The sequence below is a fragment of the Drosophila miranda genome, chromosome 2 (assembly GCF_003369915.1).
Source record: "Drosophila miranda strain MSH22 chromosome 2, D.miranda_PacBio2.1, whole genome shotgun sequence".
Lineage (NCBI taxonomy): Eukaryota > Metazoa > Arthropoda > Insecta > Diptera > Drosophilidae > Drosophila > Drosophila miranda.
This window is the reverse complement of record NC_046675.1, coordinates 2,055,066-2,073,318: the sequence shown is the minus strand read 5'-3', so window position 1 is coordinate 2,073,318 and position 18,253 is coordinate 2,055,066. Positions and strand designations below refer to the sequence as shown.

The following is an 18,253-nucleotide window of genomic DNA, read 5'->3' as shown; positions in this document are numbered from 1 at the left end:
AATTGAAATTGTGGTAGTATAATTAAATTTTTATTTTTCATTTAAAGCTCCCATTATTTTCCTTTATTTTGTTCGCCTTTAAATTAATGAAAGATTATATCAAATAATAAACAATTTTTAATTTCCATTCGTAAGCTTCCTAATGAGCTCCCAGCATTCATTCTCCTCCCTCGACTGTTCTAATTGAGCTCTTTATTTGACTCCCACTCTCTCTATAGCGATTACAATCCTTTCACCAACTTTCACCCCGAAATGGAAAGACTCCCAATGGAAAGACTCCGCCCGCCCACACAGCCACCTCTCCGCCACCCACTTCCTGCTGCCTGCACCCTGCCCCACGAAAAGCTCCAACAAAAGAGGAGCAGAACAATGGCTGGCAAAACTTTTCAAGCCAACAATTTCACATAATAATCCTTAAAATGAGTTTAATTTGTAGAGTAAAATTATGAGCAGAGCGGGGGGTAGGGAGAGAAAGAGACACACAGTGGGAAGAAAAAGAGGAAGAGAGGAGGAAATCTTCCATTTTATGCAATTTATGGCGAATCCCATTATAAAGCTTATTTGGGCGCTGGAGTCGTTCTGGAAGGGGTTTCAAAATTCTACATATTTCACATTTATATGCATTTGTATTCGCATCTGTGTATCTGTGCATCTGGTATTTGTAGATGTGTGTGTGTGTGTGTATATGTGATTGATTTGCCAGGGCCCAGGGATGCTTGATTTATGGTCTCAGATACGATTTTTATGGCTTATCTTTTGAGGTGCGTTGTGCGCACCGAAGGAGCGACATAAAAGACAGAAAAGGCAAAACCGAGAAAAAAGAAGAAAAAACATAATTTCCTGACCGAGATTGCAGCTTTGCGATAATGCCGTGCCGTGCCGTGCCGTCGACTTTGACGATGCTCGGCCATGATAATGATGGGCTTATTATTTATTATATTGTTATTTTCGCTAAGGACATTGCTCATACGCCACGGAGTACCAATTAAATTTTGGTTCCCTTTCCCTACGGAGAGATGTGGAGTGGGGGGAGGGGGCGGTACAGCATCAGCATCAGCATCCCGGGCCAGACGGAGCGACGACGCCGCCAATTACGTTGACAGGCGGCAGGCAGTAGGCAGCATTTGCCGAGCGAGCACTCAAATGAAGTCATGAATGCCACCAGCCGCAGCTGTGACGCGACAGAACGAGACGGCATTAGGCAAAAACAAAAACCAAACAAGAGAAAAAGAAGACAAGTCGATCCAAGAAAAACAGTGAAAAACCAAAGTGGAAACGGACGGAGCGGACGGCCGCTGCTTGTTATAAAATGCTAATACGCGCAGCGCAGCAACTCAGAAAAACATATACCCATTCGTATAGGAAAAATGCTCGAAAGATTGAATTATTCAATAATAATTAGGCGTGCGAGCGGGACAGCTACTGTGCTCCGGCGTATAGCCGTCTCTGTCCAAAACTCACCACACTGGAAGCGAGACAGAGTCGAAAAGAAGGCGGCGCAAGCAGAAAAGTGGAGAAATAGCAGCGGCGCGAGAAAAAACGCAACAAGAGAGCGGGAGAGAGAGCGAGCGACGAAACAGTTAGGCCAATAAAAATGGTGTCGCTGCTTATGGCGCGGCCAGGGAGAGCAAGCGAGAACGCGCGAGGGCAGTCGTCCCTCGACAGCCGGTTTGAAAAGCCACCACCGGGCGGCTGTGTGTGCGTGCCTCTGCGTGCAGTGGTGTGGGTGAGCGCGCACAGTGGTTGCGCTGCAGTGCCACAGAGCCACAGTGGAGGCAGCCGCAGAGACCGTCGTTCACTTTACTCGTGAACGTGATCTCAAGAGGACGTGTCTCTCCGTAGATCTCTCTCTCCGTCTTGTAGATCCAGCAGCAGCAGCAGCAGCGCGTTCGTGTGTGAAGGTGACTCTGTGCGTGTATATAAATGTATCTGAGGAACGCGTGTGATGAACGAGCGAATTAATTAAACGATAATCAAAACAAATTACCCACAACGACACAAACAACATACTCGAACAAGAGTATCTCTGTGCAATGCCACGAGCAATGCAAGAATAAAACCATTAAGTAAAACCCACAAGTAAACCCCGAACCAAGTGAACGAACTGCCGCATCGAATTCGAAGTCGAACCCAGACCCTGAAGGCTTTATGTTAAAGCTTTCCAGCAAGCCAGCGCCAGCGACAGCCCCCACCAGCACAGCGACGAGCATGACAGTGACGGGTCTGCGCCAGACGATGACCAGCCCGACGGTGCCGCCGACCACAGCGCTGGGCAACAGCTCCGGGAGCAGCAGCAGCGGCAGCAGCAGCGGTAGCAACAGCCTGGCCAATTCCCTCACCTCGATGGGCAGCGTCAGTCCCACGGCCCATGCGGCCGGACTCCATCCGCTCTCCAGTCCCACATCGCCGTCGGCCCTGCTGCTGGCCCACCAGCAGCATCTCCTGGCCCAGGCACAGGCACAGCACCAGCATCACCAGCAACAACAGCAGCAGCAGCATCACCAGCAGCAACAGCAGCAGCAGCAACAGCACCACCAGCAGCAGGCGGCTCTCCAGCTGGCTGCAGTGCATCCACCGCATCACCTCCACAAGACCACCTCCCGGCTGAGCAACTTCAGTGTGGCCTCCCTCCTCGCAGACACGCGGCCGCGGACGCCCACCAACCAGGCCAGCGATGCGCCCACGAATCTCTCCAGCTCCGCCGCCACCTCGCCCCTCTCCCAAGGCAGTGCAGCGGGAACACCGCCACCGCAGATGCCGCCGGCGGGACAGCCCACAGCCACGCATGCCTTCCATCCCGCCGCCGTAGCCCACCACGCCCACTTGCTGCACGCCGCCCATGCGGCAGCAGCCGCCCATGCCCAGCACCAACATCAGCAGGCGGCGGCAGCGGCGGCGATGGCGCAACTGCGTCAGGCACAGGCCCAGGCCGATGCCCGCGCCACATCCCCACCCGCCTCTACCAGCTCCACGCCCAACTCCACGCCGGTGGCATCCGCCGCCAGCGGAGCAGGAGCGGGGACAGCGCACCTGGGAAGCTCCACACCCGCCAAGAACGAGCGGCACTCGCCGCTGGGCAGCCACACGGACTCAGAATTGGAATACGACGAGGACATGCTGCACGAGCACGATGTGGATCACGACGAGGAGGAGGACTCCATTGTGGATATCGAGGACATGAATGCCGATGACTCGCCGCGCTCCACACCCGACGGCCTGGACGGCAGAAAGTCGCTAGAGTCGCCCCACGGCGGCAATCCCTCATCCCAGATGCAATCGACCATCCTCTCGCCGGCGGCTCTGGCCGCCTCCGGACACGTGCCCATCCGACCGACGCCGTTCAGTGCTCTGGCCGCCGCTGCAGTAGCCTGGGGAGGCATGGGTGCCGGTGTGCCCTGGCCGGGCGCCCGGCAAATGCCGCCTTTTGGGCCGCCGGGCCTGTTTCCGGGACAAGGATTCGGTGGAGGTAAGTGTCGCCTTATATTAATGTTACTCTTTAATGTTGTCTTACGTGTCCTCATGATGTGTCTGAATAGGAAATGATAAACTTTTGGCGGAAACATTTGCTTAGCCGATTCTGTTGAGGGTTTTTTAAGCCGCTTTTCAAACCATGTTCCAGGTTTTTTTCCCCTGTTATTTATAAAACTCCTTGTTCTTTGAGAAATTTGAACTTTCTTAACCCGTTTGTTCATTTGGAAATGAAAATATTCACTTAACCGCCTGGAAAATGGCAAATGATAGACTTCAGCGGATATAACTTTGCTTAATTGAGTCTGAAATTCGAAATGTTTCCTTGAGCAATATGCATATTCCATTCAAAGCTAGGAAAATATTCATAACCGATACAGCTTATGGAGGTATTCACCCCACACCTCGCTCCTTCTCTTTGTCTTTCTCTCTGGCTGCTTTATCTGCACCATTTTGTGTCGCATTTTAATTCAATTAACTGCTGCCCCTCGCCTTAATTGGCATCGATGAGGCACGCCGGCGACAATGACTCTCTCCAATGCGGGTGCTCCATCATGGCCGCCCATCGCCCATCGCCCTCTCCATGAGCACGATCATGAGTGCTGGTCCTCTCGGCAGTTGGGTCTCTCGGTTGTAGTCAAAGTGCGTGGCAATTATTACTGTGATGCTTTAAATAAAACAATGAAATATGCCTGATTGCTGGTGGCCCATTACTCGCTTCATCATCATCTCATCCACCACATCGTCAGCATCAGCGTCAGCATCAGCGTCGCGTCGGTTTTGATTTAACTCAATTGGCTCTGTCTGATTATTCATTGGCTGTCGCTTTTTTTCGGCGGTCGGCGTTTTCCGGTCTGTGGCAGCCAGCCCCCCAAACGAAAGAAAATCTAATAATAATCGCATAAAAAGGTTGTCTGACTGACTGACTGACCAGACTAATTGAAGCGAGTCTAAGCGATCTGTATCTGCATGCACAGTTCACACTTTGCACCATGCACCACTTCCTGGCCCACAAAAAAGAGTGCACACCCGAAGGAGTCGCACTTTGATGCGGCGGCCCGGCTGACGGACATGTGAACTTTACCTTCCATTCTGGCATCCGCGAACTTTGCGTTTCCGCCTTTTAAAGTTGCCCAACAAACACCAGCCGCAATACGGCAAGGAAAACCCCAGCAGCAAAAAAGTGTAAATTTGCAGCGTTTTTGTGGCTGCCATTGTTCCTGTTTTTGTTGTGCTGTGCTGGGCCTTTTTTGCTGGACCCTCGCATTGTTTTATAAAGCTGTCAGTGCGGCCCGGGCCAAGAGTCATGAAAGGGCGTCGTCTAGTATTTTGCATGCTCCAAAGTTATGGAAACCACTAGGGTTATGGTAATGAGTGGCTACGGAGAGAATGGAAATTCGATTCGGGAACTCTGAGGTACTCATCAATCGATAGGAAATCATGTCAACGCATTCTAGAATCGAAATGAATCAATCTTAATGTGGCTCTTCATCATTCTCTAGCCATCATCATCATCATCGTCTCCCACTTCCACTTGAGTTCTCCTTTGTCCCTCTTTATAGAAGAACAAACTATTCCAAACATTTGCCGCTTATTTTGTCATTTGGCTGTCAACTGCTGCATATATAACATGGGAGTACGGGGAGACGGGTATACGTATAAGTATACAACTTCATTTCACTTTGTTTCATTTGGCAGCTGTTTTTTCTGGTTCCCCCCTGGCTCTGCTCAGTCTCTGGCCCTGCCTCAGCAGGTCTCATTAGCGCAGCAGGTTGCCGCTGACTGACTGATGATCCCGATCCCGAGCCCGATTCGGATCCCCGGATCCCCGTTTGTGTGCCACTGCCCCTGCCTATGGCTCTGCCTATGGCTCTGCCTGTGGCTTGTGCGACCTGTGCCGAGGGCTATCTGCCGCCGCATTATGTCAAGTGTTAGGTACTTAGTGCCTTGCCAGAACGTTTGAAGTATCTGTACCTGTAGGTGGCATTACTGTGCTCCGTTTGAAAACGTATCTGTATCTTAAACTGTATCTGGTATCCGCTACCGTTTGTCGGCCCTTTCTTTTGGTTAGTATTTTTTCACGGCCTATTAACGTAAACTGTCTCCGATTAGGATTTCGGAACACACACACAGCCGTCATGGGTTGTTCTGGTGTGTGGCCCACACCATCCATCAGCAAAGGGAAAACTCAATTATTATCGTGCTGAAAAGTGGAAGAATTCCCGTGTGCTTTCATAATTTAACTAATTGGAAGCGCAGTCAAGTCACGTACCCCCATCCGAGCCACCATTTCGTTGCAGCTGCATTTCTTGGCAGCCATTATAGAAATTAATTTTCAAGCTGAACAAACGAGCAACAACTTGGGAGTCATTGCATAAATACGTGGAGTACATAGAAGTCAGCACACACGCACACACACACACACACACACACACAAGCGAATGAGTGAAAGAGAGAGAGGGAGTAAGCCTGGCCAAAAACGGTAGGTGTGGCATGTCAGCTACGCCCACCCAAAACACGCAATTTTCAACGGGTTGGCAGCAATTTAAACGTTGACAGACGGCTGCTGGACGAGGAGCTGGGGGTATCTGGTGGCAGAGCAAGAGGAAGAGGAGTATCTGGAGGTTGTGTAGACTAGTATCTGGCGAGGATTGAGTGGACAACAGAGCAGAGCTGAGCAGAGCGGGGGGAGCGGCAGGGGATGGGGCTTTTGCATGCGTTTTAACACCATTTGCAAGGCTCCAGCGAAGACGCCGAACGGCAGTCAAAAGCTGAAATAATATTTGCATTCTGCACGCCATCTAACGTGCATAAGCTGTACTAAATACACATCCACACAACGTTGCATGCAACACACACACACACACGCGGATAAGGCGGGAAGGGGTAGGTGTGCCTGGCGCAGACATTTTGATGTATGTTTTGGCAAATAAAATTTATTTGCATTAAATTACCAAGTCAGGGAGGAAGGCGGAGACAGAGGAAGCCAGACAAAGGCAGCAGCCAGCAGCCAAAGGAGGCGGCGCGGTGGTGTGGCACAGGCGGGGCAGGCATAGGTGGGAGAAGAGCCACTGCATAGGCCCCCGCAAGGTTGAGGAATACATTCAGACAACGGCAAACATTTGCTAAATATTTGTAGACAATTGGCAGTGCCACTAATTTGAACTTCTGCTGTTCGTACTCGCATTCGCACTCGCACGCGCATTCGTATTCGTATTCGTATTCGTAGATGTGGTTGTTGTTCAGCAGCTGAGTAATTAAACAGCATTTGGAACCTGTCATATGGGACAGCGGCAGGCAGGCGCATGCGTGTGTGCCGCAGAGCCCAACCCACGTGGATGGAGTGGCACTACTATCTACGGAGCTTATCTTGCCCAGGGGCAGCCAGAGCGCCGATTGCAATGTGAACTTCATTGCAAAACCATGTGGAAGCACATGCAATATGACAAGATTTGTGAGGCGTAGCTCCTGTCTGCGATCTCGGCCGCCAGTGGGCAGAAGTGAACTACTTAGAGAGCTATCTAAACCAACTGGTTATTGACGCGCACTTCACTAATTAATTGACTTGTCCGGCAAGTGTTAGGGATAACATAGCCCTGTACGAGTATGGGTATGAGAAAGGACCCATCCCCCCTCCTGGATCTGGAGATAATCATTCATTTAGCTGGTAAAACGCCAGTGGTGCGCCCCGCTCTCCTTTGCACCTTTTACACATTTGGTGCTAATTAAAATCCTTCATTATGAAATCAGTAAGAGGACGGCCCCTTAAGAGTAGCTGTTGCCGTTTGACCGTAAGCGTGTAATTGCATTAGCCAAACGAACGATCGAACCAGCGCTCAATCGATCTCCGATCCAGCGATCCAAAGATCTGCTCATTTTGCTGTTTTCTTTGTATTGCAAAAGCCAAGGCGATTTTCACTGCAAAAACGTTGTCCGAGCTGAAGCTGCTATGCGAAAACGCTTTAATGAAGAATTAATTGCCAGCAATTTGCACCGCAAATCAATCGAGCGTTGTCACCGTCGGCTATATAGCTATATAGAGACGCGGCCCAGTCACTCTATGGGGACAAGATTGGTTTGGGCATTCGGTTTTGGTCTCCATCTCTGTCTCCGTCTCGGTCTCAGTCCCAGTGCCAATCCCAGTGCCAGTATTGGTATTACTTTGGTATTGGCAACGCCAAACGATACGCGTAAATTTCACAATTGCTTGTTGCCTGTCTCATTTGCTGTTGCTGTTTGTTGCTGTTGGTATCGGGTCTTATACGTTGTCTCGTCTACAATACACCGGAGAACTCAAATTAATTGAAAATCCATTACAAACATAGGCTAAATGTCACAATTGGCGTTTGTGGCATGTATTTGCACTGGCAATGGCGATGCTGGCGACGTATTGCCCCAGCAGCAGCAACAACAGCAACAACAGCAACAACGCCAGCAACAACGGCAGCAACAACAATGCCTATAAAAGAGCAAAAAGGCGAAAACGAGTCTCGCACTCGGGTTTGGACGTGCGTGGTCTGTTCTCTGTCTCACTCTGCCTCTGCCCACTATCTGTATCTCTTTCTGTCTTGGATTGCTGCAGGTTTTGTAATAGGCCTTTGGGGGGGAGTCGGGCGGGGAATGCAGCTCACTTGCTACGGTTTCTGGCAGCAAGTTGCAACTGCAATGGAAACCCCATTCCAGCAATTTAGCGACAAATGAGCAATTAATTTTGAAATAAATGCAAAAGGAGTCTAGAGACAAAAAAAAGTTGTTAAAATGAAACCGAAACGAGACATTAAGTGAAAACTCTTACTAAAATCGAAATCAAATGCAGATGAACCAAATGTATCATCTCTTCGGATCCCTCAAGTCCACCAATACAGCTATCATTATGATGGGAGGAGGATTATTGGAGGAGATTTTACGATCGACACACTGAAAGAATGAATTGCAAATGATCATATGTTGAAACGACTGCCACAATAATCCACGGATGATGCCCAATAATCACCACGAGTCAGCCACTAAAATTGTATAAATATTATTGTAATGAAAAATCATAAAATCAAAGTCGATGCAGAGACAACGAAAAAAAGAGCTCTAAAAGTTGTCCGGACCGTTTATATGCTAATTTGGCAACTAATTTATGGTCAATACAACAAGAGCGACAACAAAATACCAAACAAAACCAAACAAGCCCCAGACTACACACAGAATGCAGCCAAAAGCAGGCTTCGGCTTCAGGGAGGAGAAGAAATACAAAATACAAAATATATTTATATTTATAGAGGCCAAGCCGGAGAGCGCGTCTCCGAGTCTGTAACAAATTTCTGCTGCTGGAGATGTGGCCTGTGGTGTGGCCTCTTCATTATGGGAACTGAACTGCTGGTGGAATCGGTTGGTGGCTTTATCGGAGTGTTCACATTTCGTTTCACCTTGTTAGGCCATACGAAATGCTTTTACGACCTGCATACAGAAACTGAAACACTGAAAAGCTGAAACACTGAAAGACACAAATAAGTGAAATTATATGCATATCACTGACAGATAAGGCCCGGCCCGATCGGAGCTGATCGGGCATTAACATAACTCTGACATGTCACACTAATTACTTAATGAGCCGATCACCTGCAGTCCCCCCCTGCAGTCTTTACCCACAGTGCAGTTTCAGTTCCAGTTCCATCCTGAAGTTGATTATTAGTTTTGATTCGATCTGGCTCTGGCACTGGCCTGGCTCTCACTATAAGCTGGATTTTTATGGCCTGATGGTGGGTTGGACAACGTGCCAGGAAATGTGTGTGAACACATCATGTTTCGGGGTCTCTGGGCTGGGAATATTCGTACTCCTATATATCGATGAATACTCCGTTCTTTATTGTTGCTGCTGCTGTTGTTGTTGTTGCATGCCCCATTTCCCAGATGCAGGGCATAAAAAGCAATTACAAAGGCATGCTCTCTGCCCCTGCTCCCGGCTCATCTCTGGCCACCATCTGGTTGGGGTCTTGGCCACGTTTGTCACTCGACAATTTCAATTTGTGTAATTATGCGTAAAATTAAAGCGTTGCATATCATTTGCATTTGTCTTTATTTTGATTCCTGCCACTGCCACTGGCAGTGCCACCGCTACTGCGGAGATGTCTTCCTCTTGGCTGTGCCTCGAAACAAAATGCTCAATAAATTACGCGTGCCTCAAACGGAGAGGGATCTGACCCGGACTGACTGCATCTTTAAAATGCCATTTGCATCTTTGTGGTTTGGCGCAGCCTCATGGCAGGCTCATTACTTTCATTAACAACACTCCAGCCGAATGCCAGAGCATGGGGCATGCAGTAGGGGGCATGAGGCAGGGAACAGCTGCTGCTGCTGCTGCTTGAGTCTTTATAAGGATTGCACGTTTCTTTCTGCTGCTGTTGACTCTGTCTCTGCTCTGTGCCTTTGTTTGCCAAAACAAAATGCCCAAATTAAAATTGTTTTGCTGTTGCAAGAATCGAACAGAGACAGAGAAACAGCAACAGAGACGGAGAGACAGAAAGAGAGAGAGAGAGAGAATCAAGTGGGGCATGCTGTATGGGGACCACTCAGGGAATGCATTTCCCGTCGCTCTGGCTGGCTGTAGCTGCGGCTGCTGCTTTGTCTGACAAATAGTTTAGACAGCAAATTTATTGGCCACTTAAAGGAGTAATTACCGTATATTGTTGTTGCCGTCGCTGCTGTCTTGGCCGCTGCTTTTAGCCGTGACAAGGCCAAGGACAGAGACAGCAGCCAGCAGCCAGAAGCCTGCAGCCAGAAGAGACAAAAGCCAATCGTTGACAGCATTTCATTCAGCCTTTACTTTGCATGCAAATTGCGCTCCTCTAATTGGACAAATCTAAGCAATCAACTAATCAACACCTTCTCCTCCCTTGTCCACTTCCAGATGCCAATGAACCGCCTCGGATCAAGTGCAACCTCCGCAAGCACAAGCCCAACCGGAAGCCTCGCACTCCATTCACCACACAGCAGCTGCTCTCGCTGGAGAAGAAGTTCCGGGAGAAGCAGTACCTGAGCATTGCCGAGCGGGCGGAGTTCTCCTCCTCGCTGCGGCTCACCGAGACCCAAGTGAAGATCTGGTTCCAGAACCGTCGGGCCAAGGCAAAGCGTCTGCAGGAGGCCGAGATCGAGAAGATCAAGATGGCCGCCCTCGGCAGAGGAGCGCCCGGCGCCCAGTGGGCCATGGCCGGCTACTTCCACCCCAGTCTGATGCACTTGGGATAAGTGGCGGCCCAGTTGGTGTACGACCATGGTCGCCACCAACGCCACCCGAGCCATAGCCCTCCCCCGAGCAGGCACTCCGATAACCAAATAGCTGAGCCACGTCCCGCTGGAACAGGACCAGGTGCAGGACCAGGCGCAGGAGCTGGAGCCTGAGCCTGAGCCTGAGCCTGAGCCTGAGATGTGCGGAAAACCCCCAAAATTTTGCTGTGATGTTAGCGCATTTTATGTTACGATACTTCCAAATGTTGTTTCAAATGCACCCTGTAAATACTATAAGCGGGAGAGATAGAGAGATCTAAAGAGATAGTTATAGCGAGCTGGTTCCATACCCAACCGAACATTGTATATATCAAGGCGAAAGCAAGCAGAGAAATGTTTCCTAATTGTACATAAATCTTAGCACGTAAATCCCATCTTGAATGTTTCGTTAATTCGTTAAAGGAGAAGCCGCAAAATTAATTAACAGAATCACAAGTAATTTATTTGCAAAACTCAAGTCAATAAGCATTAAACAAATTAAGAGAAAAGAACGGAACGGAACGGATCGGAAAGGCATCAACTAAAATGATATTTGATTATATTGTAATTTGCATCGTAAGTCAGTCTAGCAAAAGAATCCGATGGATGGAGGGATGTATGGATCGTATGTATTTAAAAAATACCTGTAAGCATCTACACTAAACTACACTAATCTAAAGCTCTAACTATGCCGTTAAATATACTTTAAATATACCTAATACCACAGACCTATACACATAGTTCATAAATGCATAATATTATATTAATACCATATAGCGTTAATCCTCTGTAGTTGTTTAAAAATGAAACATCAAAACTTAAAAAAAAGAAAAAAAAAATTTCAAAAGTGGAAATCCAAAAAAAAAAACACACAAGAAGTGCAGAAGAAGAATCATCAAAAAATCATTAAAAAAAAAATATATAATTATACAGAAAATTTAAGAAATCACTTGGTTTTAATTCAGTTAAAGATGATGGCATGGAAAATCAATTGCTATGGGGATTCATCAAGCTCATTATGGGTGGCCATCAAATTTATTTACTCTGGGCTTAATCTCTATGGTATATTGATTTGATTAAAGTGTGAAGTTTTCCACCTAAGTGAATGATTGTGTAACAGCGATTGCCTTATTGCAAGCCACTGCTGAGGTGTTGAATTGGACCTCCATTGCGAATTGAGAAAGGCAAATTTGCGTAGAGCTCATTAGGTTAAAAATGAGCACTTTACATACGAAACAACGCCACTTGCATCAGCCAACAAACAACTGAGTGCAATTGGGGTATGATATAATGAGTCCAGCCAATCGCCAGGGGCTTTTCACGCTTTTCATGGCAGTTAGCTGCCAATTAAGTACGTCTGGAGGTCCTAGAATGCGCCTTCAACTGTGTAACGACTGCCAGGGGCATTTGATGCTTTTCTTGTGTTGTTCCTGGAATGAACGGAGAGATCGTGTTGGATTGAGTTCAGCCTGAAGTTGAGGCTGGTGCTGAGGCTGAGAGAAGCGACAGAACATTCTTATCAGCAGGCAATTAATATTTAATTAATCAGGCAAGCGGTTGCTGTGGCACGGGACGGGGAGCATATGTGGCCCACATGGCGTATACTTATTGACTCTCGTAACTCTCTGCGCTCTCCGAGCGTTGGTTAGGCGAGCAATCATCGAATTAAGATTAAAAATTGAGTGATTATCAAATTGTTTGTATTATAATTTTTATTTCTACGCGATTTGTCGAGTGTCAGGCCGGGTTCAATAACGAATCTGAATTCCATTTATTCCCCCATTTGTTGTTGACAATTGGCCGAGCGTCAGTGGTAGCCGACTGCCGACTGCTGCTGTTGCTGCTGCTGCCGCTGCTGCCTCTTATCGCATTGAATTAAAACCCAATTAATTTAATTACAAATGGAAATAACACGACGTCGGCCGCAGTCCCAGCAGCAATCTGAACGTCGCGTCGCAACGCCAGCAACACGTCAAATAATTTTGTTATTTTGATTTATTTAACAAGTGTACCTCTCTCTGTGTGTGTATCTGCATGTGTGTGAGTGCGTGTGTGCTCAATAAATAAATTAAAATATTATTTGCCAGTTTTGTAGCTGATAAGCAAAAAATATTCCACGAATTCAGCTCCGTTTCAGTTTGGTGTGAACAAATATTTGTTCAAATTGTTTTGGAGTGGTTAGTTTTTTTGTACGGTTTTCCCTTGGATGATTAAATAAAATCTATGAAATAATTTAGCAAAAAAAGTCTGGAAGCAAAGGGGGGTTTTGTTTCAATTCAAATTTAAAAGGGAAAACACCTAAAAAGTAGACCCTTTTGAGATACCAGTCGATAAATTTGAAACTAATCTTAGCTAATAAATAGTTCTGTAAGTACATGATATTTATAGAAATATTGCAGTTTCTTTTAAAGCTGATTAAACCATCATCTCAGTCCGAATGCCAATGCTTAATCAGCAGCAAGAGCTAGGTCAATGTCAAGGCGCACAAGCAGATGTCTCTGAATCGCATCTGAATAATTTGTAAGCCTGGAGCTCATTCTGATTGGACTATGGACCCCATATATTTGTAATATTAAGTTCCCGAACACCAGGAAGTAAATTTCATAGTTCTAGACGAAGGTGAATGTGGACCTGTCATATTCATTGCTCGTTAATCTCGCCTCTCCATACTCATAGTACATATATCTAAGCCTCGTTATGCCGCGTTTTTCAAGCCCCAGGGGGGCGCAGAAGCACCTGCCAACAATTCATACGATTTGCATTCAATTTGTTAACAATTAAAATGCAATCGCTGGTTGTTTTATTGGGTAGAAGTAAAATAATTAAATAATTATGCATTTATTATTCATCAAATACTGATAAATGCGTTCGCCAACGAATGCAAATTTTCTACAGCAGCCGCGGGATTTTATCTCGAATGTCAGATCGATTGTCGCGGCAATTAATTACGCGTATATAATTACAATGCCCTGCCTACGCTGACGCCAACGACTGACGCCCATGCCCCACTCCAAGGGGGGGTCAGGTATGGTCTGGATCGTCCCCGCGTCTGTTTATTAATTAGGCCCGGCTACGCCTTCAGGTAGCCGCAGGTGGTGCCGGTGCTGGTGCTGCATGCAAAACGCACCACACCACACCACATCGCATCGCACTGCTTCGGAAAGTGCAATGCGTTAATCAAAACGTAATCAAATCATTTGGCAAGCAGCGAAACAGACTGGAACCTAAACCCTGGAGCCCCAAATCCCCCTGGAAGAAACGAAACGGGCAGCATCGGCAGCATAATCAGAGCCTGGTCACATTGGTCGCCTGCTGCGCCCTGGCCGGGTCCAGCAATTAAGCTTTATATCTGGCCTAATGGACCGAGCGCCGCCTGCGCTGATTGCGGGCATTTGTTTGGCGTCGTCTCTGTTCCAGTCCCAGTCCCAGTCCCTCTCCCTGACCCTCTCCCTGTCTGTCGCTCAGTGCCCAATCAAATGTAGCCCCCATTGGACGCAATCTCAGTGCCAGTATCCATATCGACTGGCTCCCCCACCTCACAGGTCACAGCTTGATATTAACGCCCAACTGTGAGGCGGCGCATTTACAATGATAATATTTGTGTTCAAAGTTATCAATGGGCCAGCCGCCGCCGACGACTACGACGACGACGACGACTTGCGGTGAATGTGAATGGGAATCGAGGGATGTCGAATCGGGGAAGAGTCGAGAGCAGTTATGATGTGCAGTGTTGTTTTCTGCTAAATTGATTAAGTCTTTCGGATTCAGACAACTGTTAGATAGGAAGAACATCGATCGCGAACACATCTTATATTCTTGATAAGGAGTAGTTTCGGCATAGACAACCCCATTGGGAGTGGAGTGGAGGGTGGCTGGTGGAGGGTGGCGGGTGGAGGGGTGTGCAAAGCCAAGCATAACATTTTTTAATTAACACACTCACTCTCACACTGAAACACATGCAAATGAGCTCATTATGGGATGATTATGCAAGATATACTTGTACTCGTACTCGTACTCGTGGTGATAGCCAGACAGTAGTTTTTCCAGACGAACACCAGCAACAGCACTAACATCATCCATTCCATCCACTGACAGACAGCAAGTTCAACAAACGTAAATTGCTCATACAAAAAGATCTGTGTTTCATTCACACAGATCTTCTGTGTTTATGTGTAGAGTGAGGATTCATTCATAAAGTCAAGCCAATTGGAAATCCGTTTGCTTAACCCGCTTTCTGCCGATGGCCGGAGACTGTCTGCCCCCAAAATTCATATATCTTCATATATTCCTAAGTACTCCTCCGCCGAATCGCCATGGAGTTGGCCAGACGGCATGGCGATGGATGGCCATTAACTCGCTTGGAGAGCACTCCGCAATTACCGCGAATAAATTGAGGTAATTAGGTAATAAAAATAATGTTTTCACCTCGTTATAAGCATGGGGCAGCCAGCAGCTGCTCTCCGTAATTCTCGGAATTCTCCCTCCCTGCCCTGCAACCACCTGATAGGAAGGAACTGGCCAGCAAGTGCTCCGACCTGGATTGTAATCCCATTTAAGTTATATTTTTGGTATTGCATGGGGATCTACATTGTAGAGTGCCGAAGTATTTCCCAATCCGAACTCAAGCATTCCCCTGACAAATACTTTCTCGCAACGTAACTTTTTCCTGTCTCATTTTATGCAAATGACTCAGTTTTCCCTGGAACTCCCTGGCCGTCAATTAAACGCCTTCTCCTTCCATCACACTTTGTCCGCACTTCGTTTTTTTGTGCATTTGGCCAGAGTTTCACTTTTGGGGGAGGGGGGTTTAGGGTCAGGTGTTGGCTAGTTTCATTTTTTTCAGACTGGTTTTTGTGGGTTCAGCTAAGCGGTCTTAATTGGTAATTACAATTTGGCTTTCATTGTGGGTGAATAATGGAAAGACAGAGGAAATTTATGTCATAATTTTCATTGTTAGGCCAGGGACGGTGTTCGGTTCAGCTCTCACACTTTTCCGGTATTAATTATTTGGTTAGCTGCATAAATTCCTGGAAATTGAACTATGTAGAATGCAATTAAACAAAATAGCGTGAGATACGCGTCCGATAGAGGCAGTGGCAGGAGCAGGAGCCACAAGCCGCAAGCCGCAAGCCAGAGGCAAGAAGCAAGAAGCAGAAGCAGAGGCCAGAACATTGTCGTGTCTCCCAGGCCCCGTGGCTGAAACCTAATTTCCAAGTTTAGAATTCTGCGAAAACGGTCCCAGCACTACAATGTCTCTCGGTCTCCCTCTGGCGCAGTCTTCAGTCCTCCTCTGGCTCAGTCTTGCTCAGTCTTCTGTCTCCATCTCTCTCTCTCTCTCTCTCTCTCTCTCTCTCTCTCTCTCTGTATCAGCCCGCTGTCTCCCTCTGTATCTCACCTTGTGAAGTGGAGTTTACGTTTTTGAATACTCAATTAAATTTTTGCGCCCAGTGGCTGTTGGGGCTGCCATCGTCTCTGCTGCAGTCTCCGTTGCAGTTTCGCACTATTTTCAATTGAATTAAATGCAGTTTACATTTTCTGGCGAACAATTTCAAGGAATCGCGCATATCAAGCGCGTCGCCTTCGTCGTCGTCGTCGTCGTCGTCGTCGACGTCGTTGTCTTGGCCGGCACGCTCCGTTTGGGCCCACAATTAATTTGCGCCCCAAAAACCGAACGAACGCACGTACGGGGAGAGCATCTGGGAGATACATTAGCGAAAGTGTAGGTCGTCGCCAGCAGATACAATTTAATTTCGATATTCCCTTTGCCAAATGTGGCTATACCTCAAATGATGTTCCTCAGAGGAGAATCGGAAAACTTTACTGCAGAAATGGAACCATTTATGATAGAAAGAAGAACGTTTTAACTCTTGATTTGAAGCTAGGAAATCCCTGTAGGACTTTGGGGTTTCTTCGATTATAAGTATCAATGGTTCGCTAAAGTTCAGAATATATGATATTTACAACCGCAAAAAGTTCCATTCCATCCTTTAAATGAGCCCGTTGTGATTCAATTTTCTTAGAAAGAGCATTTCCATATCGCTCTTCTGCTGTTAACTGGGTTTCTCTTTGGCTTTTAATTCATGCGCCCGGATTGTGTGCGACAGAGATGCCAACAAAATGCAAAATTTGTCTGAAGATTTTAATCGTCGGCATGCGCGCCCAAAACGGCCCCAAAACAGCAGCAGCAACCATCCTGGCAGCCAGAGCCAAAGCCAGGCGGCGACCAGCCAACACCAACACCAACGTTAAGGCCAAGATCCGTGCCGGGCTGTGGCTGTGGCTGTTGGCATTGATTCAAGCCAGAAATGTTTTCTAGTTTGCTGGTTCGGAGAAAGACAGATAGAGAGAGAGAGAGAGACACAGCTCTGCTTTAGAAAGGGGGCGGCGGGAATTGTGGGCGGCGCATGGCTGGCCAGAGACAGAGCCACATTCAGAGACAGGGCCACGTCCAGAGCCACGTCCAGAGCCAGATCCAGAGCCAAAGCCAGAGCATGTAATGTTAGCTCGTTTCTCTTGTGCCATGGTTGTTGTTGTTCCTGGTTGTTGCCTCTGCAGTTGTTGTTGTTGTTGTTGTTGTATTTGTTGTAGTTGTAGCTACAAGACAATTTACTTTTGTGCGAAATTAAGTGGCATCTGCAGCATGGCATTCCACTTGACTCCACCAGCAGCCAGGGCCCCCAGTCCGTCCCGTCCAGTCACTCGCCTCAGTCCCGTCTCATCCCATCCCCCCATCACCATCCCCTTGCCCATCCTCGGCCCCATTCCGAGCGATGCAGCTCCCATTCGCATCTGCATCTTTGTACGAGAGTATCTCTGCCTCCTGTCTCCCTGCTTGAATGCTTGTGTGGCTGTGTCTGTGTCTGTATCTGTGTCAGTGTCTGTGTGGCGGACTCTGCTGTGCATTTGTGGATCTCTCGCTCTTGTGGGCAATAACTAATTACATTCGCAATTATTTCATGTTTTGGCCAATTTAGTGGGACAAATTTATCTGCGCGGTGTCATCTACTTAGAATTGATGGCTTGCCATATGAAGCTGTTTGCTCTTGTCTTTATACTCATTGTAGTTGCGGCTGTGGCCTTTACTACTGCTGCTGGGGCTTGTCCTACTGCTTCTGCTGCTGGTGCTGCTGCTGCTGTGTGGTGATGGCGATGGTGGTGCCATTAGGCGCCCTGGGGGCCACTGAATGACGTTGATTGTTGTGTGTGGCAAATAGAAAAATGCATCCCACTGTCCTGCATCTTCATCTGCCGCCACCACTTGCCCTTCCCCGTGGTGGTGGTGGTGCTGCTGCTGCTCTTCTAATGTCGAGCTGGGGGCTGGGCAAAATGCAATTATTAAGCAAATTAGCAAACATCTAGATATTCCAGCGAGATTGCCGCCGAACGAGGGGCGCCATTGATGGAGCCATTTCTCATTCATTCATCAATCTCGTTGGTTCCCGCAGAATGAGTCTCAGTGGAAGGAGCAGCAGCAACTGCTCATTTGATTAGCTTTGATTGTTTCCGTGAGATTGGAAATACTTGTGTAAGA

General features: G+C 47.6%; 1 protein-coding gene across 1 annotated transcript; it reads left to right on the top strand.

Annotated features, from left to right (window-relative positions):
* Window positions 1–1,784: 1,784 nt before the first annotated feature.
* LOC108157097 (muscle segmentation homeobox) lies at window positions 1,785–11,630 on the top strand. The gene is made up of 2 exons (XM_017288962.2): window positions 1,785–3,466; window positions 10,367–11,630. The coding sequence occupies exons 1-2, from the start codon at window positions 2,149–2,151 to the stop codon at window positions 10,702–10,704; spliced, it is 1,656 nt and encodes a 551-aa protein (XP_017144451.1). The 5' UTR covers window positions 1,785–2,148; the 3' UTR covers window positions 10,705–11,630.
* Window positions 11,631–18,253: the final 6,623 nt, after the last annotated feature.

What these genes read in the sequence shown, in the direction of transcription:
- LOC108157097 (XM_017288962.2), top strand. Translation starts at nt 2,149, where the DNA reads ATGTTAAAGCTTTCCAGCAAGCCAGCGCCAGCGACAGCCCCCACCAGC. An exon ending in GGGACAAGGATTCGGTGGAG is followed by an intron (nt 3,467 to 10,366) that starts GTAAGTGTCGCC and finishes GTCCACTTCCAG; the next exon opens with ATGCCAATGAACCGCCTCGG.